This window comes from Leuciscus leuciscus, assembly GCF_965113295.1.
Source record: "Leuciscus leuciscus genome assembly, chromosome: 6".
Classification (NCBI taxonomy): domain Eukaryota; kingdom Metazoa; phylum Chordata; class Actinopteri; order Cypriniformes; family Leuciscidae; genus Leuciscus; species Leuciscus leuciscus.
In genome coordinates this window covers 28,163,438-28,179,525 of record NC_138730.1, presented here as the reverse complement: position 1 = coordinate 28,179,525, position 16,088 = coordinate 28,163,438, and the positions used below count along the sequence as shown (strand labels likewise).

Genomic DNA, 16,088 nt, shown 5'->3' with positions numbered 1-16,088 from the left:
GGAGGAATGGGAGAAGGTCATGTGGTCTGATGAGACAAAAATAGAGCTTTTTGGTCTAAACTCCACTAGTCGTGTTTGGAGGAAGAAGAAGGATGAGTACAACCCCAAGAACACCATCCCAACCGTGAAGCATGGAGGTGGAAACATAATTTTTTGGGGATGCTTTTCTGCAAAGTGGACAGGACGACTGCGCCATATTGAGGGGAGGATGGATGGGGCCATTTATCGCGAGATCTTGGCCAACAACCTCTTGGCCAACAAGCATTGAAGATGGGTCGTGGCTGGGTCTTCCAGCATGACAACGACCCGAAACACACAGCCAGGGCAACAAAGGAGTGGCTCCGTAAGAAGCATCTCAAGGTCCTGGAGTGGCCTAGCCAGTCTCCAGACCTGAACCCAATAGAAAATCTTTGGAGGGAGCTGAAAGTCCGTATTGCCCAGCGACAGCCCCGAAACCTGAAGGATCTGGAGAAGGTCTGTATGGAGGAGTGGTGTGCAGTGTGTGCAAACCTGGTCAAGAACTACAGGAAACATATGATCTCTCTAATTGCAAACAAAGGTTTCTGTACCAAATATTAAGTTCTGATGTATCAAATACTTATCATGCAATAAAATGCAAATTAATTACTTAAAAAATCATACAATGTGATTTTCTGAATTTTTGTTTTAGATTCCGTCACTCACAGTTGAAGTGTACCTATGATAAAAATTACAGACTTCTACATGCAAAATCGGCAGTGTATCAAATTCTTGTTCTCCCCACTGTATATTCCATGGCCTTAGAAGACTTGAAATATAGTGCATATACTTCTATTGAATTTGATGTGCTTTTTTTGTATATAATATAATCAGTGTCAGTGCACATGAAAAGGAACTCGTACTTCCAAAATATTATGTAATTTTGAGTGTAGCACGACATTCAATGACAGAAAAAAATATGCAAAAAATTACTCTTAAAAGAGTATCTGATTGTAACAAGACTTAAGTATTTTCCTTGTACTAGTCCTCAACACCTAAAAGACATGTCAGTGAAACAAAAACACAAACAAGAAACTGTTGATTTTTCAGGAGAGCAATCACGTTAATTAAAATAATAATAATAATAATAATAATAATAATCTAAATAAAACTGAACACCCTCAATATTACCACAATAAATCAAGGCTGACACAACAGACACACTGAAGTCTCAACTAAGCTCAAGTGCTCAAAAAGGCCATAAGTAAACCAATATCCTTAAAAAGGGTCTCTTCAAAATAACAGATAAATAAAATGTAAAGCCATGTTCTCATCTCAAGCCATGTTCTCATCTCATATATACTGTATATAAAACACCTGCGATTCAGCAACTACTTGCTAATGCACTCATAAATCGCATAAAGTAGCCTTGTTTGAGTGAGTAAGAGCAAAGACTTTAGATATAATACGGCGCACTCATACTGCTAATGAATGTGAGAAAGCGCAGCGCACAATATGGCGAAAAAGTCATGCCTTCAAAATAAAAGAGCCAATTGCTTATTGATAATAAAGTCATTGCATCACTGAAGCTGCCGTTAGAAGCTAGAGCATAAAAAACAGAATTTATGGATAGGGCGGTCATGCACTTTGTATACTGCAGTTTTTTTGCTAGTACTTACTACTTATCCTTATTTAATTGTCAGAAACACAAAATTAACAGTATAAGGCTGAAAACACTGAATGCTTTCTCTGGCTCAGTGCCAGCCAAAGCGCGACCGCAGATTTGAATTTAGCAGTTGATAACGTGATACACCAGTGTTTCCCCTAGGATTTTTTTCAGGGGGGGTGGTAGACCCCCCGAAACTACTAGTGTCGGGGAGCGGGCGTGTTACGGATACGTGGTGTAACATTTTTAGTAATCAAAAAGCATGTCTAGTTAATTGAAATCATGAGATTTATACCATTATTAAACTTTTTGTCAAACAATGTGCTGCAAAATGAGCTTTACTGTTCAAATTAAAACATGGAAGAAAAATGGTGATTATTCCTTACAAAAAAAAACAAGTTTTGATGATAATTTATTTGTATTAGTGTTAGTATTATTATTACATTGAGACGCATCTAAATTCTACTGTTCAACAGTAATTTTCTGTCAAGTTAAACCAAAATTTTATTTTGACAGGTTGCCGTGAAGACCTTTGAGAAGCAAGACAACGTTATTGGATAACATCATGTCATTCATCATGTCACTTTACAGCACAATGAAGGGACAGCACAACAGAAGCGCTTGCTTGCATACATAAGTATGTGATTGTGAAATGACTCCAGTTCAGAAGTTGACCTGTTGACATAAAGGAAAGAATGCACTGTATTTCAGCTGTATTCATATGCACATTTAGGACATAGCGGCAACACAGTCGAATCTCACTGAATTACCTACATAGGGCAAAGTCAGCGGTACATAGAACTGTACTGTCAAAACCTGAAATGTAGATACTTGTCGGTTCAGAAGGCAAGATAGCTTGTTTGCTTGCCATTCTCGCTCTGTCTGCACAGCGTATGTGAAATGTGCTGATGACGTATGATGTCTGCGTGAACAGGCTGTGCAGTGGAATGTAAACACACGTTGACTGACAGGGAACACATGGTATCATTTCATTCGGAGGCAATTAACCTCCGAATTAAATGATTGAACGAACATTGTATGGTCCTACGCCTTCAACAGAGACGGAATTTTTAAAAGTATATATATATAAAAAAATACATTTAGACCTCTTAACATAGTGATTGTAATTAGAATATTAGGAAACTTTCAAACAGCAAAACCAAAAATGTTTCTGTAGAGAATCACCTATTGCACCTTGCAGTAACTAATTACATTTACTCAAATACTTTCACAACAACAAAATCAAATAGATTAAGAAGTAAACTAGAGAAAAGGGAAAAAACACTCATAACCACTAATTTAATATATTATATCATATAGTCCATATTCAATTCTTAAAACTGAAATCATAATTTAAATATTATATGGAATATACCCACTATTAAAGGAGAACTCCGGTCAATTTTAACATTGAGCTCATTTTTTCCACAGTAGTCGATTGTCGAGTTCAAGCGCATAGGTTATCACGCGCGTGAACTCGACAATCGACTACTGTGGACTTCGACCGAAAACAGGAAGAAAATACAGGTATGTGCGCTGGCTGAATTAACATCATTTTTATTCATATCTTTCACATCTACTGCAGTCAGATTCACCGTGTTCACTCTGAAGGAATCACTCACAATGGCTGGGCACTTGTAATGACACATCAAGGATGTTAAGAGGCTAAAAGCAGGTTTAAAACTTGCCCCATTGAAGTCAACAGGGTGCAAATTTTAAAAACAGGATAACACGGTGTAGGCAACACTGATTTTTGTCGTTGTTCTCTGTACTGACAGCAATCCAAATTTACAAAAAAATTTGCTCAATGTTAAAATTGACCGGAGTTCTCCTTTAATGTTGTATAAACTTGTATAAATGTACAAACCTGAAGATAAACATCTTAAATTCAGTTCACATGAATTTGTATAGCACTCACTTCACAATAAAGAGTTAAACTCAGAATATGTGATTAAAGTTGCTTACTAGACATAATCTGGTAAGCAAGGCTACTGCTAAACAAGAAACCAAATTATTGAGCATGTCAATTAAAATAAACTCAGGTGAAGCCTGACTAGACACTGTCCACTGCTCTGAAAATGACATTCACCGTGAACGTGTATATGCAAAGGTATTTGTATTCTAAATCCTCACTCAATCACTTTGTCAGCAATAAAACAAAGTATCTCCTAAGTAATGACAAAAGAATGAAGAATAATTTCCTCAACCAAGGCAGATAACAAGAAGCTGACAAAGCCATCCAAGAAGCGACTCTCCAGTCTGAAAATGTGGAATAATGTGGCAGAGCGTCATCACAGCTTCCACTGATAAATGCTCGCTTCCCCCTACTGCACTTGTGAAAGTGTTTAAGTGTGTGTGTGTGTGTGTATATATATGAGTCAGGCATCAACTAAGAGTGACTGTGACAGGCCTTCTTCTCCAGCAGCAGTATTATCCCATCCATATCTCAGCCTCGAGCTCAGCCCGCACCAGTATTACATGCACGTCATGTACAATCACACTTCACCCCTCACACACTTTGCTGGATTCCATGCTCAACACTAACAGAGAAAGGGGAGTTTAGGAATAACAGGCATACTGTATCATCAGCAATGCTTCCTCTGATTTTTGTTCTTGCTGAGAAAAATTGGGCAGAAACGCTTTGGCACCTGAACAGAAACAGCCCATCTACCTGAATACTGCAGTGTCCACTGTGTCTTTACAAAGAAATTCCATTAAACAAAATGCCCAATTCAGAACTTCGCTCCTTCATTTTCTTAGCTATGTAATATGGTAAAGATCAACTATTTATCACATTTTGGCAAAAACATGAATGTAAATATAGGCTAAAATAATATAATCAGGTTAACAGTATCATAATAATAATTATAAACATAGTATTACCCCAAACAGGGTCATTTTAAACATGTTTTGTCGAGATTGAAATGTCGACCCAGAACTTACCTACATCAACAAGTGTTGATCAGAAAAATAATGCATTTATCTAGAATAAAACAGGTTTTTGTAGTTTAAAAGCAGAGAGTCTGTTCTTGATAGATTGCATATTCAGATATTCATACAACAAAATATTCTGGGGGCCATGAAAATGATCAAAAACGCTGGCGGTGGATGGCAACTTTTTTAAAAACGCTGGCGGGGAATAAATATTAAATTATTAAAAAATAATAATAATAAAAAATTAAATACAAAATAATACATAGCCTGTGTTTTCACATCCAATTTTTTTTTAAAAAAGGATAAAATAATAAGAAATAAAGTGTCAGTGGAATATAGTCAAAAGTTACAATTATGAGAAATAATATCACAATTGTAAGACAGTCACATTTTGAGATTAAATTAAACTGAAATATAAAGACACAAATAGGAGAAAAAATGTCAAAATTTAAAGTTGTAATTGTGAAAAGTAAAGTCAAATTTAATAGAAATTTATAATTTATAATAAATAAATATTAATAAATAACTTTTGCAAACACTTGTTTGGTGCTGCTATGAACTGAACTGTTCCAATATTCAGAATTTATCTTGTGAAATACCTATCGCTGCATATTTCCGCAGCAAAGTTTTCCCCACAGCTTCAGATCCATTCTAAAAATCAATGAACATGTGGATGGACTACAGATGAAACACTGCCCATACATTTAGCTCTGATTTAAAGTCCCCCTTTAGCCAATAAATGTATCCCTTATAACAACTTTTTTTTTTTTTTTATTCCTATGAAAAAAAAAAACTTCATGCCTTAAAATATCTTGAACCTAACTCTACACCCTTGCTTCATTTAGTATACGAGGAGCCATACATATGCAAATTAGCCCCGCCTCCCCTCACACAAGCTCAGAGACCCACTTGGTCGGTCAACTTTACTATAATAAACGCTGCACAATGGTATCGCTCTTTACAACGGTAAAATTATGTATAGCCTTTTGCTTGACTATGCTATCAAACAGCTAATAATGTGTTGCTAATGCAACACAAACCATGTTCCCGTCCGCCATCTAAGAGTCAGACAGTTGCCTTCTAAAAATCAGCATCCTTACAAACGCTATGAACAACTTAGAACGTCAGTGGAGAGAGGCATATAGTTCATCATACCATTGTATTATACAACATATACATAATTCACCCACTATATTTTTAAATGTACCCGATTTTTCACCTCAACAGGAAAATATACTGGGATAACCTGGCTTCTCTTGAGACTCCCTTGCTTCGCAGCAGTTAATGATATGCAAAAGCCCACCCACACGTAGACGTGATTGGTACACAAAGTAGTTTGTGACGTAAGAAACACTAACGATTTCTAACCGCGTTTTTGAGACTGTCTTTAGATCACTGCAGTTTTAAAGAGAAAATACTCGGTAATGGGGTTGAACGATTTCTAACTGCGTTTTTGAGACTGTCTTTAGATCACTGCAGTTTTAAAGAGAAAATACTCGGTAATGGGGTTGACTTATAAATTTGCACATGGTTTGTCTTAATATTAAACATTAAAAACATGATTTTCACCTTTCAGTCATATTTGAATTTGAATTTCTTTTTCTGTCTACACTGGACCTGCGAGGCTGCACACTCGTGTAGCTTAAGGGGAACATTGATCATCAGTCCCAGCGATGGCAGCTGTGGTATTTTCCTGGCATACACAGACTAAGGACAGCTCTAAAATAGCCTCCATCCTTTGACTATGAGTCTAAATGATAGCTGATGCCAGGCCAGGAACACAGTTTAGAGACAGTGGGAGGATTTTGCAGTTGCAGCCTGAGGGACGTCACAGCTAAAGCGTCATTGGAGTGCTCTGTGCAGTCAGCCTTGCAAAAACGGCACAACGTTGTGCAAACAAATGCTTGAAGTTGCAACAGCATCTAACCCCTGGCTGCTTCTCTAAACTTCCTACCTTTTACTTCGTCTCTCTCGCTCAATCTCTGCCAGTTGAGGGTCGGAATCCTCTGCTCGTGGTGTACAGCTCAGGCTTGCGTTAAGATTTGTGAATGCTGAAAAGAAGCAAACACTACTGTCTAAACACACACAAGCTCCAAGGTTTATTGTTTTAACCTTACTGATACAAAGCAAAGAGTTTATATCATCTAATTGAATCTGTGTCCTGACAGAGAAATTAAAGGCTGCCCATTCATGCACGAGAGTGTAATGCATTTTTATTAAAGTAATGCTGGGAAATGGATGACATTAATGGAAGAAATTGCCCATCACATTCTCGTTTAACGTGTGAGTTAGTGATGTCCGGTTCGTGAACGAATCGTTCTTTTGAACCGGTTCTTTTTAGTGAACCGGTCGAACCAGTACACTAAACAGAACTGAATCGCTCTAAACAGTTTGCGTCTTGCGTTGATCCACAACTACTCACTTTAGGACATGCCTGACAGTCTCTCTGACTTGAAATAAACCAATATCCCAGAGTATATTTTACTCCAGTAAATCCAACAGTTCACTGAACTGAGACATGTTGTCCTGAGAGAAGTGATGAGCACGAGCAGCTGATACTGAGCATGCGCGTACTACCGAACGTATAGGTACAGCGGTTCTCGGATCACCAGTACAGAACCGATAACTGTTTCTTTCGGACACGTTTAACCCGTTTTTTTTTAACCGGTTCATTGAAACAAACTGTCCGAAACCGAAAGAACCGGTTCGCGGAAAAGAACCGGACTTCCCATCACTAATGTGAGCATGTTCCTGAGAACAAGATAAATGATGTTGTCCTGTGGTGAGGATGAAGTTTTGCACGCTAATGGTTTTTCAATTAGTTATACTAAGAGAAAACACAGAGCAAAACCAAGCCATTAACAATTTATCAAAAGCTGCATGTCATTATGATTAAATAAACACGAATAACAGCTTCAGTGGAATATTTTGAACATAAACAATAAAGTGTAAAAAAAAACTAAACTTCACTACACTCCACTTCAAAGACTTTGCGCACTACCCCAAAGGCAGTGTTGCAGTGTGTGATAAGGGCCTGCTGCGTACCAGGCAGATGGTGCCGCTCTGTTCATCTGAACACACAGTGGTGTTCTGAAGGGGATGAAGGGAAGGTAGGTGCCCTCTCAATGTCAACCCTGACAGCTCCCTCAATTAGCCATCTCATAATTCGTCTGGCCGGGTCTCCGTGGCGAGGACATCTGGAAGGGCCAGCACTGGACAGGGATGAATGGACACAGTGCTGTATCTACTGTCCAGTGGTACAGGATCATTCACTCACCCTCATATCTTTCCAAACCTGCATGAATTTCTATTGTGGAACAAAGAAGAACATATTTAAAAAAAAATGTCTCAGTGTTTCTATTGTTCATACAATGAAAGTCAGTGGGGTCCAATGTAGTTTTGGACTCCATTGGCTTTCATTACATGGACAAAAACTGTCGAAACATTCTTCAAAATACCTTCCAAAAAAGACATACAGTTTTGGAATGACATTTAACTCACCGTAATGATGACACACATTTAGTTTTGGAGAACTATCCCGTTAACTAATGATGTGATGATGCGTTTCCACAGTTATAAATAGACAGAAATAGACAGCTGTCTCATTTACACGCAGGCACAGAACGCGCATGCTAGTTGACAGTCGGCTGCAGTTCTCTCAGTGTGTTCAAGTGCAGCTTTTTTGCCACGACGTGAGGCGACAACACAGTCGGCATTCATCAGTGCAAGTTCTTTGGCGGTTTGGTGTGTCCCTACCCTAACAAACACCACTCAAATGCACAGCAATTCTCACTCTTAAATCAATGTCAGGCACAGATAGAAGGTCAGGTCATGTCTGTCACATCTCTTGCCAGAGTCACCCCAGCCAAGGCATCACATCAGGCTCCTGCTCCCTGCTGAGCTTTGTCAGTATGTGAAGTTTAAACAAATGGCAGCTATCAATTGCACAGCCCTACCAAACTACATCTGCCTCTGGCTGGCAGGTGCATCCCATATAGAGCAACACACTATCTCTAATTATAGACATCACGCATCTTTCAGCAGCTGGCTTAAGAGTGACAAGCGGATTGTTATATCAAGCCACCACAATATATAAAACCAGGCATTTGTCATTGTTTGCTTACCTTGCTTTAAATTAGGGATGCCAAAAATAATGGTAATAATTTATATTTTATATATTGTTTATATATATGCTAGCAACAGATCCATTAACATTATCAGCGTTGTCTGTATTCTGACAGTCTATATTCCCCGGTGTTTTGATTCAATGGCAGTAACTGAATCTGTGACTCAAAGATGCTGTTCAAAGCCCTAAATTTCCACTCGATTAAACCGGCCCACAGGTGATGTGAGCAGTAACGTGAGACCCTAATAGGTTATCCCATAAGATTTCAAGAAACTTTTCACATTTCCTTACTTTCCTCCTCCTCAGCCAGCTGTCTTCTCTCCATAGATGCATTGAGGCTAGTGGCCATATGTTGTCTCTCTGACTAGCCCCAGGCATTTGGAGAACACAAGTGGAGAACACAGCACTCAAATCTGCATTACTAGTGCAAAGAGAGATTGCAGCACTGTCGAAACCACACCATATAAATTGAATGCAACTTCCAGTGAGGGATTACGACATCAAACAGTTCTCCGAACTTCCTGATTTATTAAAATTCAACATGTCAAAGTTTGCAGCATTGTGGATAATCTCTCATTTAATGTTTTTACTGACAAGTATTACATACTTGGGCTTTTCCAAACAAATTGCCAGAGTGAAAATTCCAGGAGACACTGTCAAACTTAAACCCAGTTCATACTGACAGGAACCTACAACTGGTGTCCAGTGACTCTCAGTGGAGCTTTAGTTTTTTGTAAGATAATGAAGTCGAGTTTCAGAGGGTGTCAGTGAGACATTAATGTGTTCTGTACCTGATCTGCTTCATTCATTTTGATATTGATTTTTCAAAAATTTTTATGTTGCAACCTTCTGCTAAAATTAAGTAATCTAAGCTTAGCAAGACAATGCTTTATCAAACATGAAACAAGACACTCACAAAGCATTTTTTTTTTTGCTTAAAATCGCAATCAAGACTTTTGGCTTAAAATCATAAAGCATGTCACATATGATTATTTCTATCCACATAATGTGCATCGATATAATAATAAAGTGTGGAAAACAGTGCCAGAAATTGTCTGCATTCTGAGTGAGTTAGATTCATCTTGTTCATGATATGATTTATTATACAGTTCAGCTATATCCAAATGGTTCCCCCTGCAGAAATAAAACGTATTCCTTGTCAAAATAGACTAGCATCTTATTTGTACTGGCAATACATTTACAGTTACACCGCACACCAATAACATTAGGCCATCCAATGGCAGAAACGCATTATAGCGACCAACAGCATGACTGAATGTGAAAATATGGTTTTAAAACTAGGGTAAAATATTTTTAAGAACAGACAGGCTTAACCGCTAGGTTTAGTTTAATAGTAAAAACAAAACCCCCCAAAAAAGCCTTGCATTTTTGAGAGACTCTGGGCACTTTTTTATGAAGATGTCAACTGTGATGAAATCAAACTGGGTTCGGATGCTGGAGGTGGATTAGTGATCACTGGGGTTTCAGATTAAAGAAAACCCCAGAGCAAAAGCAGACACAGGTCACACTGAGTTCACACATCAGGACTGACATTTGGATTGCTGTTGGTCACTTGAAATCTCACAATCATTTGTGAGACTCTTATTTGTAAAATATTTTCAAATCTCAGCTTGTGTATAGCAGTTATACATTTGTGTATAAATAATAAAGATACTCAATTTTCTATTTTTATATGTTGTACAATAACATGATAGACTACTTTCATAGCACATGCAATGATTTACTCTCTCTCTACATCAGATTAAATCATTCAAATTCAATTAATCATCATTTTCCCCATTACTGCTGTTATTGCCTCACGGTGATAATAAAAAGTAAATCAGACACATCCTTTCAGGGCATCTGAGGATAACCATGTTGTGACCCACAGAGAAAATAACAAATGAATATTGATTCTTCCGCTGACAGCCTCCTTGATACATGAAAGAGAGTTTTATTTACTGATAAAGCAAGCTGCTAATTAAAAGATAGATAGATCGGTAGATAAAAAGATGGATTGATAGAATGACATACAAAGATAGAACAACAGACAGACAGAATGACAGATAGACAGACACAAAGACAGATGAATAGACAGAAGGATTGATGGATAAAATGACAGACAGACAGAAAAACAGCCAAACAAAACAGATAACGGCAGACAAAGATACACAGATAGAACAACAGACAAACCAATAAAATGGCAGAACAACAGACAGATAGACAGAACAATAGACAGATAAAACAACTGACAAACATATCAATAGACAAAAAAATGAGAGACAGATACACAGACAGAGAGATAGATGGGTAGAATGGTAGACAGAACAATAGACAGACAAAATGAAATACAGATAAACAAAGATGGATGGATATAATGACAGACAGAATGACTGGCAGACAGACAAAGAGATAGATGATAGAAAGAAAGATAGAAAGACAGACAGACATAACGACAGAGAACAAAAGACAGAAAGTACAAAATACTAGGGCTGTGCGATTAATCAAATTTTGGTTCCATCGATTTTGGTTTCCAAAAAGATTATGAAAACATGGTAATCGAGGTAAAATGATGATTGTGTCGCTTTCTGTCTAGCGAACCCAAACTAATCGGTCAAATCAGCTAAATCAGTTATTGTCATAAAATGTAGTCTAATTTTGCTAAACTGTGGAACATGTTTGATGATAAAAAGAGTTATTAAACATGTATTAAGTATGATTGATAGATGGACAGACAGGCGGAGTATGCACTTGCACGCTGACCTGTGCTGCTCTGGATGGTTCTGACAGTAGTAGTGGTCCTCGGGGGGGAGGCCGGGAGCAAAGGTCCCTCGTCGTCCTGCGAGCAGCCCTGGTCGATGGCACGCACGTAACTGTGACTCCTCATGCGGAAGCACCCGGGCATGGGCAGGTCCAGGGCGTCCATGGCCTGCGACTCCATTTCACTGAACACACTCTCACACACTGCCTCGATCTGCCCGTTAACTTCCACCTCACTCACCTGGAGGCATGCAGAGGAGAAAAGAGGAGAGATACAGACAGAGAGAAAAGACAAGAAATGAAAATTAGAAAAGAACAGTCTGGAGAAACAGAGAAGGCAGTGCTCAGAGAAAAGAGCGGGAATCATCCGTAAAATGAGCTCGAAGTCCCACTTACCACGGGGTTATATAGGGGTGCAAAATCAAAAGAAAGGGGAAAACAGAGCCAGAAACTACAGAGAAGTCATTAGGAGCAGGTGAGAAACACACAAGGCAGTGGCAAGAAGAGGAAGAGTCAAAAAAAAGAAAGAAACATAGTGAGGCTTGAAAGACAACTTTACAGGGTGAATGAAGGTGTACGCCACACCAGCATGAAGGAAATCCTCAAGTGGGGTTTACTGACAGGATGAAATATGGTGAGACACTACTAGGATCAACATGTTCATTAGTGTTGATCCTAAGAGAAACCAAGGGTGGACGAGAGCGGGGGTTAATGGAGACGTGATAAGGTTCAATTGTGAAAAGAGGATTGTAGAAAGGGTGGGTGTTTTGGACATTGTAGAAAGCTCAAAACTCTGTCCCAATCACCCATGAGAGCTATATGGGCCACATTCTTATTTAGTAACTGTCAAGTTAACAGTCATGTGCCATCCACAAAGTCTTTACGAGAAGGTCTAAAGCGTTTTAATGTTAATATTTCAAAACATTCCTTGTGAATTTAGTCTTTTCCATCTTCTATCAGAGAGCAGTCAATGCTGGCGCCAAACGGCAGTGATGTCATCTTTGCCATTTTGTAATTAGCATGACAAAGCAGTGCTTGGGGACTAAGTGTGCCTAAGATGGATGAGTAACTGCCTGATGAATGCCATCCAACTTCTATGTAACATGGAGCATGTTAGTTGGTTAGACACATACATCTGTGATTGAACACTGTTATGGTGATGGCTCAAATTCATCTCATCGGTGGATGAATCAGATGTCGGTTTCATGGTTTTTAACTGGACTTGTTGGACTAAGTGGGGTGGATTTTGACCTTCCTCCCCCTGCACCCCGCTATGACGGTGTGTTTGGGGGTGAGCACAAACCTGGCTGATGGTGCTCATAGCCCTCATGTAGCTCTCGTTGCGTGAGCGGTATTGGGGAGAGGCTAGCAGAGCTTTGGGGTCCAGGGTGTCCAGGCTCCTATTGATGGAAACTTCACTCACCGCCCGCAAGTAGCTGTGACTCCGGATCTGCAGCTTTGGAGAGTGCTCTGAAGAGATCCTGTGAATGGACGAAAACACAAGAGATGTTTATTTTTTTATACTAACAGTGTTTTAACCACACTATAATTTTAAGTAAAAATATTTGTATGTAATATTATACATTATTTTTATATTATACTTGGATTTTGTTTTTATATTATACATTATATATAATAATTAGGGGTGTAAATAAATACCCTCATGTCACGTTTCGATACATATCATGATACTGAACTCATAATACAATATATTATTGCGATACTCCAAGATTAGGTTAACAAAAAATGTACTGTTGATTAAAATGCAAAATTTGGTATTACATTGTGGGTGTAAACGAATAGGCTTAGACTTGGTGCTGGTAACCCAATGCACAGGACAAATGGTGACACCAGAATAAAAATATTCATGATTCTGAATTTTAAAATACAGAATTATTTTAGACGAATATGCTTGCACTCTGTCACTGACTAGATATATATTTAAAATAATGTAGGCCACTTTTTACTGGTAACATAAGCCATTTAGCATCATCAGGACCCACAAATATTCTCCCATTGCATTATTATACATTATTTTCAACATTATACAGTATATATAGCAGTTTAATGTAGTTAATGTAGTATTTAACTATACACAATACATAGTCACTATCCACGATACATATTGTTGCATTTTTGTATTGCGATATATTGTGACACGATATATTGTTACACCCCTAATAATAATATATACATTATTATATAAAATAATATACACAAATAAATGAACAATTTTCACCAGTTTTCTTTGTTCTAGTATTTTGTATTTAATATTTAAATAATATTTATTAATACATTAGGATTTTTTTAAAATATTAATTTAATTTATAGTTAGGATCAGTTATTGGACTACATCTATGGCGTAAAATGTCTGTGTAAAACATTTAGCAAGAACTGAATCCCATTTATTTCTAACTAGTTATACGTGTAATATCAAAAGAAACATTAGATAAATAGATAAATAATTAGATAACTAAGTAACAAAATAAATGTGCTGTATTATGGAAACAGCTCAAAAAAGCACATGGGTCTGTTGGCGGCACACAATTTAAATTCTCCATGTTTAAACACTTGGTTGAATGACAATAAAGATAAGAAATATCTGGCAAAAAACACACTTTAAAGTAACAAGAGACAGACGTGACTCAGGTCATTCTTCTTTAGAAATTTCATTCCATCAAATGTGTAGCACGTTCTTTAACATCACGAGTCGAGTACTGAGTCGAGCATTTAGATGACATGCTCCTTATCAAAGTCTGTTCATCAGGGGGACGTGGGGAAGCCGTGAGAAAATCAAATGCTCATGCCGGATTTCTGCATGTGTCCAGTGAACAGGGGCATACATTATGGATGTGGCTCTTTAAATAGATAAAGGGATGGTTCATTCAGATCAGGTGGGGTGAGTGCAGCACACGGGCAAGGAGAGAAACAGCTAAACTCACTTAAGGCCACCCACGCAGACCAGCACACACATACCAGAGACTCGCGCTGACACTTTGCTGACAGGCAGACCGCATCCGCATCAGCAGTGTGGGAATTAGTGGAAGCTCCGACATTGGCGTAGTTTTCCCACCCTCCATCTGCATGGCTTCACACATACATAATAAGTGAACACAACAACTCCTCAGAAAGCGGTGCGTTCCAAAATGCCCCAGGGTATCTCCCAACACTACTGGAGAACAGAATGTCTAAACTTCACAAGAAGTGCTAAGGAGGGGGGGGTGCATCTCCCACGGTGAACCTGGCTTTGGGGAACTGGTTATGCATGATGTCATCGTTGCGGAATAAGCCGATAAGTTTCCGCCTCACTGTTGCGGTCATCTCAACGGATTGGTCGCTGTGCGGTTGTTAATTACGTCAGCCACTCACAATGCAGCGCTGTGCCTCACGTTCTTTCTGCTGCAGTGGCAGCTCCCCGAGGCATCCAAGACTGTCTATTTTCATGCTTCACAAAGATACGGAATTGTATCTGATGACTAATGTACATGCGAGTTATTCAGTGTTCTAAACTATAAAATAAGCAATGGCCTACTTAATGTAAAGAACAAGCTCTATAAATATAGACCAAGTACTCGCTTATTTTTATTAATCATAAACAAAGTTAAAGGTCAAAGCACTGTCCCCTGGCATATAATCAGGGCTTTATTTGGTTAGAAGGATTGTGACAGAACGCTAAAGCAAATCAACCTTCTTTGCACATGCAGATATAACATTGGCATTTGAAGCTTTTCTTCGTCAATAAACAGATAAAACCATCAAAATGCGGGATTGAGGAAATTCCACAAGATGAAATATTTATGAGCGCTCATAATGCCAGAACAGTATTACAAATCTGCAAAATCCTCCAATCCTTGTCTGGGCTTTCCAGTGGGCTTAGGGTGGAATCTCAGAGCACTTTTGTAGAGCTTGAGCAGATATGAATCTGAATTTGAAGCAAATAAATTACACAGTCTGATATCTAGGATTGACAAGACTGCAGTGGTAATCTCACGAAATAAATTACTGAAGAAAACATCATTGATGAAAGTGAGATGAACATTGTGCATCATGACAATAAGTATAATTTTTATTTTTTAAAATAAAATGTCTATTTTTATTTGTGTAAACTCACAATAAAAACAAAACATTGTGCTTTTGTAAAATAAAGAAAACAAACAGGATGGCGCTTTCTGCCATCCCAGTTTGCTTTTTGTGAAGTTAGTGGAGCGCATCCCAAAAGTTAATCAAAACTCAGCGTAGCCTACTAGCAACAGACAGGTTGCATGCCATCTGAACTCTTGGGGTGCTTCTCAATACTCAAATTGGTGCTTTCTCGTTTCCTCGCTCCTCTGTCCTGCAGCCTGTGACCCAGAAACCAATCAAAGTAAGCCATCTTGAAGGACATCTCAATTCTCTAATTGCACCACGAGGAGGCAAGGAAGGAGGAGTGAGGAAGCTTCCAGAGGAGCTATGAGCGAGGAAGGAGGAGGGAGGAAGCTTCCAGAGGAGCTATGAGCGAGGAAGGAGGAGGGAGGAAGCTTCCAGAGGAGCTATGAGCGAGGAAGGAGGAGTGAGGAAGCTTCCAGAGGAGCTATGAGCGAGGAAGGAGGAGGGAGGAAGCTTCCAGAGGAGCTATGAGCGAGGATGCACAGGTGTATCCTATGT

General features: G+C 38.7%; 1 protein-coding gene across 4 annotated transcripts in view; it reads right to left on the bottom strand.

Annotated features, from left to right (window-relative positions):
• dlgap1a (discs, large homolog-associated protein 1a) overlaps positions 1 to 16,088 on the bottom strand; it is a 125,537-nt gene that overhangs the window by 13,004 nt on the left and 96,445 nt on the right. For all 4 annotated transcript variants that reach the window (XM_082172230.1, XM_082172231.1, XM_082172232.1 and 1 more), the window contains exons 5-6: positions 12,748 to 12,925; positions 11,448 to 11,685 (exon numbers count right to left, since the gene is read on the bottom strand). In XM_082172230.1, the coding sequence (XP_082028356.1) occupies positions 11,448 to 11,685; positions 12,748 to 12,925 (416 nt within the window). The remainder of the gene's footprint in view (positions 1 to 11,447; positions 11,686 to 12,747; positions 12,926 to 16,088) is intronic.